Source organism: Cryptomeria japonica, chromosome 1 (genome assembly GCF_030272615.1).
Source record: "Cryptomeria japonica chromosome 1, Sugi_1.0, whole genome shotgun sequence".
Taxonomy (NCBI): Eukaryota; Viridiplantae; Streptophyta; class Pinopsida; order Cupressales; family Cupressaceae; genus Cryptomeria; species Cryptomeria japonica.
In genome coordinates, this window is record NC_081405.1 from 685755774 (window position 1) to 685768852 (window position 13079).

The window sequence follows — 13079 nt, forward strand, 5'->3', positions numbered from 1 at the left end:
CTGCTCTTACACACACAGTTCTTAGCCGAAATTTTCAAAAATTTAAAATTTTGAAGTATTACAGTGCTCTACAATATGGAAAACAGTTCTTTCGGAGGATGCACGCAAATTCATTGGGAGTTATGCCCTGGAATGACTGGGTCTCAGTGCAAATTCCAGAATCCTCGACGGCTTTTCACGGACACATCACTGACAGGGACCTCGACCATCTTTTTCTATTACACAATCCACAATTGAGAAGGGTTGTCAAAGACTTTATCGATGAGGAGATGCTATCCCCACAAGCTAAAATGATTCTATATCCCCACCAACTTCTTTGTTCCTTTCTGTCAAATGCTCTGGATCTACTGCAATCTATTCCTTTCCTGGAATTAGTATTCTTCAAGCTGGTAAGACAAGATGTGCTCCCCTCAGCCTCGTTCCATGAAGCTCTGGCAAAATATAATCTATGGCAGGGCTCGACTCTCCTTGGGGGCCTTTTTCCGCGTCACTTCATTCAATCTAGCCATGCTTACATGGTACTCTATGACCAAATTAAGCATGGCCTTGAACGACAAATTTTTTGCCATGTGAAGAACGACATGCATCAATTCGACAGACAATTGGACTACCACATTGTACACAGGGTCAAAATTAAAGTTGAGGCTCTAATGGAAATCCTAGAAATAGAAAATGTTGACCCCTGTTTGCAAATATCGCAACCTGTGGAAAGAGGTCGGACCACGGATAGGGTTCCTGACCTCAACATACTGGTGCAGGATGAAGCCATGGGATGAACTTCCTCCTTTATACCCGTCTTCGATGCCCCAGCAAGTCAAACCCAGGAAGACACCACCATGGAAGAGTAAAGTCATTCGGGCTTTGTTTTTGCTATCCAGAAATTGCTTCTTTTTAATGGATGGAAAATCTAACGATAACCGGTATGACACTATGTTCTGTCTACCCCTAACTTTCCGGTGATTGGCTTTGGCTTTTATTGTCACTAGTATTTCAGAACCAGTAGAGGAACCATTTTTTCTTGACGACTAATACTGGTATTGGAGGCTTTTCTTTTTATGAACCGGTCATCAGGACTTCATACCAGTATCAAAACACTGGTACATCAAAATCGGCAACCGGTTGTCGCAACTCTTCAGTGCTCCGACATTCAGAGCCACGCTTCCTAGTCGCCACAGTAACCAGTTAAGGGGGTTGGTTATTTATGATTTCCTCTAGTCTTGCCCTGACCGGTTACTCTAATTTTGGCCCCTAAGCGACTCATTCTATGAGCAGTCCCTATCTATCTCTCTGGATTGGGTGGCTTCTTCCCTTTGCCTCCTTTCCTCTTTTTCATTGTATCTGAGCAAGGATATAGGGTTTTCTTCCTGGTTCTTTCCCTATTGAGCTCTTGAATCAGTTTTCTTTTTATTAATATATGTATCAGTGGCTTGCCACTTTTGCCTAAAAAAAATAAAATATTATAGATATGATTTATATTTCACTTGCAATATAGATTAAATATGTAAATTTACAATACTCATAAATAAAAGTTATAAATTGCATATACTTGATAAGTATTTTTACATGCATTGCTTGATTTTGCCCTTTTTATTTTAAAAGAGTAGCTAACAACAAAAACCTCTTTATTAATAAAAAAAATCTTAGAGGATCCTTAGGACAATTCACTTAGTCTCAATTTCCATTTTAGATAGCCTAAATCATAAGTTAAATTTTTTATATACTTGTAGTATGAACGAGGGTTTATTACATATTATATATTATATAAGAGGTTAAGGGGCTAACCCTATAAAGATCAATTCTTTATATTAATTTAAGGAAATTTTACATCTTGCTTCTTGTTTTGAAGTTTCCATTCAAACAAATTGGACATATCACCTTTTTTCTAGTTTGAAGATGTAATAAAGAAGTCTTTGTGAACTTAAAAAGCTTATTAGATGCAGAAAAAAATATTATTTGTTTCTATCATAGTCACATTATTTACAATTACCTTCTATTGTGCTAATTTTTACATGTCTTTTTGTAGTAAAGATGTCATATTTATAGTTATGTATTTCATGAGGCACAAAATTTACTATTCATTTCTATTATAACCACACTATTTACAGTTGCTTTCTATTGTATTAAATTTTACACATCTTTTTATAATAAAGATACTATATTTATTGATATGTATTTGTATTAAATTTTACACATCTTTTTTATAAAAAGATACTATATTTATTGATATGTATTTAGTGCATAAAATTTCCTTATTCACTTATGTTTTAGCTAAGCTATTAATCAACTAGTTTACATTTTAAACTTTATCTTTAAAAATAGGCATCCCACTTTCACTCCATAATTCTTATTTAAACAAATTTTTTTCAATATTATTATTTTTTAATTCACATTAAAATTCAACAACCAAAACTCACAAATAAATTCTTCAAACCATTTAATTATGACAAGGAGAAACCTTATCATTAAGTTGTAAGGATATTGCTAAACTCCTTTATTAGTTCCTGCCAGCAGGAAACTATAGCGGAGGCAGTTGTTTTAAACAGTGATTAAAAGCTTTCCTTTCAACCAATCTGCATGTTCGAAAGTTTTGTATATCTTTATTTTCAACAATGTATTACGAAAGAAGTTGCTTTCTTTTTAAACAAAATTTTGCTGAAAGGTATCGTGGCGGTCTCTCATTTGCATTGCAGATGGCTGGCAGCTACTTTCCCATAGACCAAGATGAGAGAACGCACGTCTTCCCAGAAGAGGGCCTGCAAAACAAGTCTTGGGCTGCTCGAGCCTGCAATTTTTCAGGTCTGCAAAACTCCTCGGAATCACCACAAGGTACAAGTGGAACAAACAGTTGGCAATTACTTGGCGATTAGGGCTTAAATTCTTTTGCATGTTTTTGAAAGGTGGAGGATGCTGGTAGAAGTTGCAGTCCATAGGACTAGTGACGCTGCAAACAAAATTTTATTTCAAACATTATCAATAAGGTACCAAATTTTACTCTCCTGATATTATGGTGCGGTGCTATACCCTATAGTTTCCAAGCACCAAATTTTACTCTCTTGATATTATTTGGTGCTGCTATACCCTACAATTTCCAGAGAGTAAACGCAATTTGTAGGGAGGATGATGAAAATGAAAGGCGAAATAGAGTGTGATTTGCTGAAAGACTGTTGAATAGATGAGAAAGATAAAGCATGTATTCAACGGAATGCTCTGCGAAAGATTTGAATTCATCAGAGGAGGTGTTCACACCACATTTACAGGTTTTGAAATAATCACTCGCATTAGGATGGCTGTGAAAGATTTGAATTCATCAGAGGAGGTGTTCACACCACATTTACAAGTTTTGAAATAATCACTCGCATTAGGATGGTCATGTTAGAGTATGATTTAGTGTATATTTCACTCAACAAAATATTTTGATCTTCCTATCAATAAACCAAATGCAAATCTTGGGCTGAAAGTGTGGAGCATTTTTTCAATGCTGTATGCATAAATTGTTTCAAACAAGATATCTCTACATCCAATATGTCCACATGTATTTGTTCCTCTGAAAACACACATGTATGTTCAATACACCTTAACCTTTGTTATATAGACTGTGTTATAGTCAATCTTAATGCATTGTGGGGATTTAAAAGTAGTTTGCTACTGAATTATCGTGCTTTGCACTGCACCACGGTCCTTTGGAGTACACTTTTCAATTTATCAAATTCACGGGGTATGCAATTAACTTGAGTTCTTCAGACAACCCTGGTTCATCTAGCCTCCATTAATATAGTCCCATAATCATGGAGAGCGTGTTCAGCTAGCTCATCATCATGGCATCTGCTCCACCTTACTATTATGGAATGACCTGCTAGATTGAAACAATGGCAATTTATCTGAAGCAGTTGAAAACTATATTTAAACTCATTTGCCTTGTTGCAGTAGCCTCTAACTTGAACATGATCTAATCTGAGTTTTCTTTATAGGGTCTTGACTCTTGAAGAAAAATTCAAAATATTACATGCTATATTTGGTTTGGCATACTTGTTCTAAAAATGCAGATGGTTTTGCAGGCCTACCTTAAGCAGGTTCCATGGCATCTCAACAGGGCCGGGAGTGGATGGGTATTCAGCAATTTCCAGTTGCTACCCAGAATGCACTATATGGGTTGCTGAGTAAATTGAAGCAAGAGGTTGCTGAGTAAGTACTGTTATTTTTCTCATCATGGATTCTTTTTTTAAGTGTTCAATCTAGATGATGCCTTATTCAAGCATGAAATGCATTCAAGATGTGAACTCTCTTACTATTCTTGTTATGGGAAAAGGCAGTGTGGGAAAGTCTTCAACAGTTAACTCTCTTGTCAATGCCTTCCAGGTATAAATATATTTTTGGAGAACATTCAGTTACAAGGCCTTAAATGAAAAATTAACCTCATTTGTTTAACAATATTGCTTTTTCTAGGATGTTATATTTCAGACCAATGAATTTGTATGTGATTAATGTTTCTGATCATATTTTTTATTTCGAACTGTGCAGGCTGAGGCAATGCGACCTGTATTATGTTCAAGGTCAAGAGCAGGTTTTACATTAAATATAATTGACACACCAGGGTTAATAGAAGGTGGTTTTGTAAACGATCATGCTCTCGACCTTATAAAAAGGTAGTGATGTTTGAATTTTAGTACTAGTGTCATTCTGTAAAGCCTACTTGCCACTCCTGAGTTTGTGTACTTCTGATTTGTAGTTTGCCTCGTTGATATTTGTTACCAAGAAAATGTTGTTCCAGTGTATTACTTTGTTGCAATTACTTGTGTTAATAACAGTTAATGTTATTGTGGCAGGTTTCTGACAAACAAGATTATTGATGTCCTTCTTTATGTGGATTGGTTGGATAGTTATCAAGTTGATAACTTGGATAAACAAATTGTCAAGGCCATTTCTGATACTTTTGGAAAACAAATATGGCAGAGAAGCCTGGTGGTCTTTACACATGCTCAGCTCTCTCCTCCAAATGGCTTAAGTTATGCTGACTTTGTTGAAAGGAGATCAGCTGCATTGCATGATGCAATTCTTGAAGCAGCTGGGTTCAAGAAATCTAATATCCAGGTGACTTACAATCATACTATGGATGCAAATATATTTTTTGATTCCCCTAGTTGAAATTTCATAAGGATACAATCAATTTATCACGTTAATATTCCTAGGAAATTTCTCTTTTTCTTTCAATATATCTGGCAATTGACAATGTAAAGGTTTTGATGTATGTTTTGATCTCAGTTGGGCAAATATCATGGTCTTTGTAAATGATATACTTAAGTTGCGATATTGATAAGTGCTTTATTGTGTTATTGAATGCCAATATGCAATATGATAGCTTCCTTCTTATATTTTTGTATGCTGTGGTAGTTCTTTAATTGATAATCTGCATGGCGTTGCCCTAAAAATGGGCTGGAAATGTCATGATGTTTTCAGAAAGGTACATGATCATTATGAGAACAGCCTGATGTATTGGGCATTTCTTAAATAGTTCCCACAAGGATCAGGATTAGGTCTAGAACTTGAAATGCTTTGGTAGTCAACTGGGAGGGGCACCTGGAGTTTTTGGCTAGGCAGAATAGTTTCAGCAGGTTTCTTTCAGTTTTATTAACATTCTTACTCCATCTTCGTTGGATGCATATATAGTGAAAATAAAATATCAAACTGAAACAAATGAAAAAGGGAGTATATCCAAATTTTTTATACATTTCCTCTACACTAAAGACTATTCAAAAGTTAAAACATAAAACTTAAATTCTCAAATTGAAAAATAACAATAGATGGCATTCATTTTCAAATTTCAAGTTTCTAATATGAAATAGCAAATATATTTCAGTTGACAACTCATAGAAAATGCCAAAGTATGATGCAAAATCATAAAATATGCAATGATAAAGCTTTAAGGTCCAAAATATGCATCACTATACTCGTATCTACATGGATGCTTTAGAGAATGTACCTGTAGTTATGCTTGGGCTCTCTTGCTTAAAAGAATTCTGGTCTTCATTATTGTGATTTATGCATCTCTTATTTTTGAATTGAACAAGAGAATGTTTCACATCTATATACTGAAAGATTACATTTGGTTTAGGATCACATACCAGAATATGGCATCAATGAAGTCATCTACTAATGCAACTAAACAAATAATTTTTCTCAGAAGCTTTACACGAAAAATTCATATTTGTCACTGGCATCCCACATGTGTATATTCAACCCATTACTGTTATATCTTTTCCAGTTTGACTTTGTATTCTAGGAAAAAATATACTTACCACCTCCTTAAATCAAAATTGTTCTTAGAATTTAAGAGTTTTTCTTTTACTTTTTATTATTGATGATATAAAATTAATAGTTTTTAGGGAGAAATGCTAGCATGCCAAACTGTTGGTAAATCATGTGGGCACCAACAACAGCTCAGACGGTCCACTAGACTGAAACACATTTTTAGGATAAAACACCAAGCAAATATATTTTGATCATGTGCAACATTGATTATTTGTTTACTCTAGTTACAATTCTTGAAATGTTTAATATAAGCTTGTTTACTTTATAAAAATTCTTTGCTTTGCCAATCACATTCACCAAATAAAACAAAAATATTGGTGGTTTACCTCTCTCATGTAAGATATGAGGTTGGACTATATTATTTTCCTATTTTAAAATAGTTTATTAATTTTCTTTAAGAGAAATTGCTTTTGTTCACAATTGAACTCCAAATATCTATTCTTGATTGTTTCAAGAACTGCCATATTTTATCATTGAAAAAAATACCTATTCTTGATTGTTTCAAGAACTGCCATATTTGATCATTGAAAAAATAATACTGTATGTGCATTATTTATACTAAAATAATCTAATTTTCTAGACACAAAATCAAATACTATTTTTCTAGTCTTAGGCAGGAACTTCGCTGCCTGCAGCTCTTGTTTATGATAGAGATTAACATTAAAACTCACCATTGCTTAATTCTCATGTATATTCAATAAAAAATAAAGGTGATTTATGTTATCTAGTACAAATTTAACTCTCCATTGTCAAATTAAACAACATTCACTAAATTCTATAGTAAAAATGGATTATAAATAATAAGTTTTCTAATATAATGTTGGTTAACAGATTTGTCACCTGACTCTATATTCTCACGCCCACGGAGATGACAAATGTAACCATAGTTGAATAGGTCTAACAAAATATGAACTGACCGATTCTCTACTTATTTTACAAGGTGGCAGCTACCTTCTAACAATTTTCAACGAATAAACAAACAACTCATATGCTTTGCTTTTAATCGGAAAGCAAATAAGGAAAGAGCTTTTAACCAGAAAGATTTGTAAAGGCATGCACAATACTAACTACTATTTTAGAATTTTTCAAGTTTTAAAATAAAGCCACTATGAAACATCATTCACAACTAATATTCCACAGCAATTGAAATTTCAAATCATCCACCATTTCAATATAATTCACCAACTCACATCCATTTCAAAGAACATAAATGCATTCACACACCATAATTCAAAGCTTATGAATATATGAAAGCCACCAGTAGTTTCTCAATATTTAAAATAGCAAATAATCATATGCATAAATTTTATTTTTTTCTAATGAGAAAAACCAAAAGTTTTCCCAAAAGATCCTCTGAAATTAACCAATCTACCTATTTATAGCTACTATCCTCTTCTCTTTTTCATTTCCAAGAAACGGTTACTAAATCTAACGGTCTTGATCATGACCGTTTCAAAACAAAAATTCTAAAGAGCAACGTCAAAATATAAACTGCCTCACAATAGATAAGGCTGCAAGGCCTTTCGGCTCCATCATCAGGTACCAGGTTCAACTCTGCAATCTGTCTGTCGATCTCATATGTCTTTTCATCTTCTTCGACCAACGTCAGAAAGATATCTTTGAATTCTTTCCATTCAAAAACAATAGCTCAAAAAAAGTCAGACATGCTCAGAAGAATGTGCCATTGCACTGGGTTGGCATCGGGCTGCAATACGGGACCTCTTCCGACTAGGAGTATCATTTTGCTAAAATTAATTATTCAGGTTTCTTCCGACCACTAGCTCATTTTGCAAGCGTTGTTCGTGATTTTTGGCTTGTTCTGCAATCTTATCTAGTATAGTAGTGGCCCTCCTATATTCACTGAAATTAGTTTGTGCTTTCCATGCAAAAGACCATAACTATTGGACTATATCCTCTTGCTCAAGTTCTCTAGCCAATTCAAATCTAGTTATGAAATGGCAATTCACTATCATGAGGCAAGACCATCCCGATAAATGGAAAAATAATAATAATTCTCTCTTTTAACTATCTTTAATGCTTTATGCAAGAATGACAACATCAAATGAAGTAATGCATGTTGTCAACCTTATTCATATCGGATTGCTTGATGACCATTGATGATAGTACTTCACAAATCTTGCCTTGATTTGTTTCCTGAAAATAATGCATGACGTGGAAATCGATGAGGAGGAAGAAGAAACAACAGGAGTCATTATTCTTATCAATCTGACAGTCCATTTAATTTTGTCGGCGTCCAAGCAAAACCTATTTGTACAATCACTTGTGCTGCCAGCCTAAATACCACAACCATTTGAAACTATTCCACGAAATGTCCTTACTTAAAACCAATAGTAACCTTTAAATTTTCAAGAGAGTTGGACATTAGTCACAAACACCAGTGGTATTGGGGAGTCGGGAGGTCGTTCAACTTCACAACCATCGAACTCGTTTTGAAAGTGACCACAAGTCTGACTTCCTGATAGTGCCAACATTATGCAAGCTTCTCCAACTTGGTCGGATAATCAGATGGTTCTAAAAGCTAAGAATCCATGACATAAGTCAAGGAATTTAGAAAGGTTGCAATAAGAGCTAAAAGAGAAAAGCGGAGGGAGTGGCTTTTCAAAGTTAAATTTTTTATAGGTAACATATAAAAAACAATCTATAACAATTTTTCAAGAATTCGTCCTCTATTTACACTCAAAAAATATAAATATATAAAACATACCTTTAACATATATCATATTATATAATTTTTCTTGTCTTCAAAAAAAAATTCTAGTTGAACTTCCTTCAAATGAGTAGCAATCAGAAATTGATCATCTCTAGCCAAGAAATCACAAAATCAACAAAACTTGTTGTCGATATTTCTATGAGAACAAACATCTAGAATCTTGACTGTGTTATTGTTTAATAATCACCAAATTCTAATGCCCAATCCTTGTAAAATTTCTCTATATTTTTCATAATCCTCAACATTGAAAGTAAAGAGATTAAAGAGTCATTAAAAAATAAATATACACTTGAAAAAATATGAAGAAGTTGAGAAATACAACTTCAGAGATCTCAAGAATACCTGCAAGCAAAATACATGTCACAAGAGAAGAATGGAGGCAAAAAACAATAATGGCTCTGAAGAGGAAGATTATCATTCAAAGAGGGAATCAGTGAAAAAAGTACAATACAATCCTTATAAAAGGATACTAGCAACCCTAAAGGTGTGCAATCCTAAAGAAACCCTAAAGGGATGCAATGTATCTAATAATTATACCTACCATATTATTAAATGCCTAAGTTTAGCTTAAGCATAGATTATAATAGACTAATAATTAAATAAATAATTATTAACTAATACAAGATAACTCTAACACCCCCTCCCCCCACCCCCCCCTTAAGATGAACTTAGGGAGTAGCTAAAAAACTAAATGCATGAAGCAAAAAATGCAACTACATGATGAAGGCAAATTTGGGTCCCGACAACAAAGCCTGATGAGGTAGCCAATCACAACCAAATCTCTATGAACCGGAGAAATAGAGAAAACCACGTGGGAAAAAACTCTACTCCAAAAAGAGATGGAATACAAGTGAAGGAATGAAGAAGCCTCCAAACAAGAATGTTCCAAAAGATAGGAACAAAAGAAGAACAGAAGAATCAGTGAAGCATGAAGAACCTACAAACACTGTCAAAGAATAACTGTCGATCTGAAGAAACTCCACTAAAATAGAAGATGATCAAGTAGAGAAGACTATAATCTACATGAGGGCGCTCAAATAACACTACTCAAATCAGATGACAAAAAAAGCCAAACAACTGAACTCGAAGATACAGATGGCAAAAAACACTAAAGTTTGAAGAGAAGGTTGCCTCCAAAAATAGGAATGAAAGAGTGTACTCCAAGGAACCAAGGAAGCATTAGAACCAACAACCAATAGGAGAAACCACCCCCCCCATAATGCTGACAAGGGAGAGGTGACAGGTACACTGAAATTGAATGCCAAGAAAAACTGCATGACAAAGAACCAGGAACAATGAGAGTGCAGCAAAAAGTACAAACACATATAAAGGCTAGTGTCGTGGAAGGAACACTCACTTAACACACATCATGAGGCTAATGTCATGAAAGAAACACTCACTTGACAAAGGTAGATGGCAAACAAGGCAAACATCAAACCCCCCCATGGAACTTTATAATGTAGTGCGAGTACAATAAGACACAAGATGTGCAAGATCCCAAGCATGCAAGGCATAGTGGCACTTTATCTCAGTGCGTTTGCAAAAAAAGAAATGCTTACAAAATGATGTATACAATGCTCAAAAGAGATAAAAGGATGGAAATACAGAAATAATAGCCAAAGATGAGTCATCCCACACAAAGAAAAGGATCCTAGGAGCTGAAAACATCCAAGATATTCACCAGAGTGCATAAATGCAAAACACTGAATAAAATGTACCTGGAGAATAATTTGGAAAGAAGACCCATACCATTGGAAAGTGCACAGAACCAACATTCCAACAATATCTCGTGTGCCAAAAACGAAGTCCAGATGCTCAAGATATGTCTCCCGGAGTGCAAAAAAGAACTTCTAGCTTTGACGTAAAAAAAAAGACATCAAAACAGAAAAAATAGAAGATCAAACCTCCCGATTTGAAGAGAGCTCAGAAAGAGCTTTCCGATGCCTATTCGCTTTCGAAAATACGACTCCATTTGCCCAAGTTATGACAAAAAAACCCCCTCTTTTAGGGCAAAAAGAGGGTCTTAGGGGCCATGCAAAGTTGTCTGTACGGTTGACGTCATGTTGATGTCAGCAGAATATTCCCAAAATATTCCCTACTTGCCGGAAAAAAATAGGTCTCCTGAAAAATGCGTCGGAAAAAAATCCGGTGCTCGGAAAAATGCCCCTGCTGCATGAAAAAACCTCCATTGGAAAAAAGTCGCCTGAAAAAAATGCGTCAGAAAAAAAGTTTGGGCATTGCATGTTGCCGTAAAAAAATTCGGCCGACTGGAAAAGAGGTCACAAGCGGTGGTGGAGTCTAACAGTGATGGCAGCAACATGGCGGGGGACCGACAGGCGGGGCTTGGAGCAACAAGCAGTGGCGGTAGCAGTAGGGAAGGAGTCGGGGGAGGACAATGGCTGGAGCAGTAGGGCAGGAGTCGGGCGGAGCACAATGGTTGGAGCAGTAGGGCAGGAGTGGGGCGGAGCACGGTGGTTGGCGGTAGGAAAGCAACAAGCGATTGTCGGCGATAGTAGGGCAATCGGTGGTGGAAGCAGCAGGCAACCGGAGGTGGAGCACGAAGCCAAAGGTACAGGGCACAGGTGGGGCCGAATCCACGACCTGCTACAGGGTGTACGGACCTGTAGAGGCTGTCGACCCCCCTATGTGCTTTTTTGTAAAAAAAAAAAAAACCTTTTTTTTTTTTAAGGTTTTTTTACAAAATTTTGTGCATTCGCCCTGGTTATGCCGTAAAACTACCCCCAAATTATTATTATTATTTTCTTGAAAAACGTGTCTAATAAGGGCAAAAAATTTAATTTTTCCAGAGCCAAAGTTGTCCAAATTTGACAAGTTTTATATGAAAATGGGGGTTTTTGGGTGTTCTGAGTTCAACAATGAGGTCCGTTTGAGCCCAAAAGCCTAGAAACAAAAATCTCCCCGGATGCAAATAAAAAAACTCTAAAAAAGCTTGAAACTCTCCTCCAAAAAATCTTCTGCAAAATCAAGAACAAGCTGCAGCAGATGTAGGTTCTGATACCATGAAGAAGTTGAGAAATACAACTTCAGAGATCCTAAGAACACTTGCAAGCAAAATACCTATCATAAGAGAAGAATGGAGGCAAAAAACAATAATGGCTTTGAAGAAGAAGATTATCATTCAGAGAGGGAATCAGTGAAAAAAGTACAATACAATCCTTATAAAAGGATAATAGAAACCCTAAAGGTGTGCAACCCTAATGAAACCCTAAAGGGATAAAGTGTAATTATTAAATACCTACCTTATTATTAAATGCCTAATTTTAGCTTAAGCGTAGAGTATAATAGACTAATAATTAAATAAATAATTATTAGGTAATACAAGATAATTCTAACAAAATATTTGCAACAACAACAAAATAATAGTAAACCCCCATCATATAAAGCTTCAGACATGCTCTCTAGACCAACCATAACAACACCATAAGAAAAATAAAATTTACGATCTAGATCAATCACGAACCCTACACAAAATAAAAATAAAAACAAAACCATAAATAAACATAGGAAACCTCAATTACATAGAGTTGAAGAGAAAATACATGTTTTGCTTCTAATCTCAACCTCCCATATGCTATTTGAGCCTCCTATATACCTCCATTTTTTGCATTCATGTCTTATGTGAGCTACAACACATGTAAAATGAAGAAAAAACATAAACAAAATATTGTCGTATAGTATTAATTTGATGAGTTATTGCTAAGCAAGTTATGTGCAATATGCATACATATAAATACAAGAAAATATAATAGTTTTTTGTTTGTCCATGATATGTATGGATGAAAGCATTAAAAAAATGATTAGATTTTTTGTTAGATGGCATTTGATTGGATGACTGTCATATCAATTGTGCACAACATGTATACACACAAACATTAATTTTTTTATTTTTTTTAGTAGATAACATTTGATTGGTTGTAAAATACTTTGGATTGTTTTTTTTTAAATGAATAAGTCCTATTTGATTGTTTGTTGAGTTTAAAAGACAATAGTACACAATTCAAAAAAAAGGGTGGGTGGCTAA

At 34.9% G+C, this 13079-nt stretch overlaps 1 protein-coding gene across 1 annotated transcript; it reads left to right on the forward strand.

The window, feature by feature from the left end:
- The first annotated feature begins 3042 nt into the window (after positions 1-3042).
- On the forward strand, positions 3043-5142 carry LOC131858550 (translocase of chloroplast 34, chloroplastic-like). The gene is made up of 5 exons (XM_059211826.1): positions 3043-3257; positions 4056-4182; positions 4254-4356; positions 4519-4643; positions 4824-5142. Exons 2-5 carry the CDS (start codon positions 4076-4078, stop codon positions 5140-5142), a joined length of 654 nt encoding a protein of 217 aa, XP_059067809.1. The 5' UTR covers positions 3043-3257; positions 4056-4075.
- Positions 5143-13079: the final 7937 nt, after the last annotated feature.

Bases quoted from the DNA above. Each gene is read 5' to 3' on its own strand.
- LOC131858550 (XM_059211826.1), top strand. From the start codon at position 4,076: ATGGCATCTCAACAGGGCCGGGAGTGGATGGGTATTCAGCAATTTCCA. The intron at 4,183-4,253 runs GTAAGTACTGTT...GCCTTATTCAAG, and splicing joins TTGAAGCAAGAGGTTGCTGA to CATGAAATGCATTCAAGATG. The intron at 4,357-4,518 runs GTATAAATATAT...CGAACTGTGCAG, and splicing joins CTCTTGTCAATGCCTTCCAG to GCTGAGGCAATGCGACCTGT.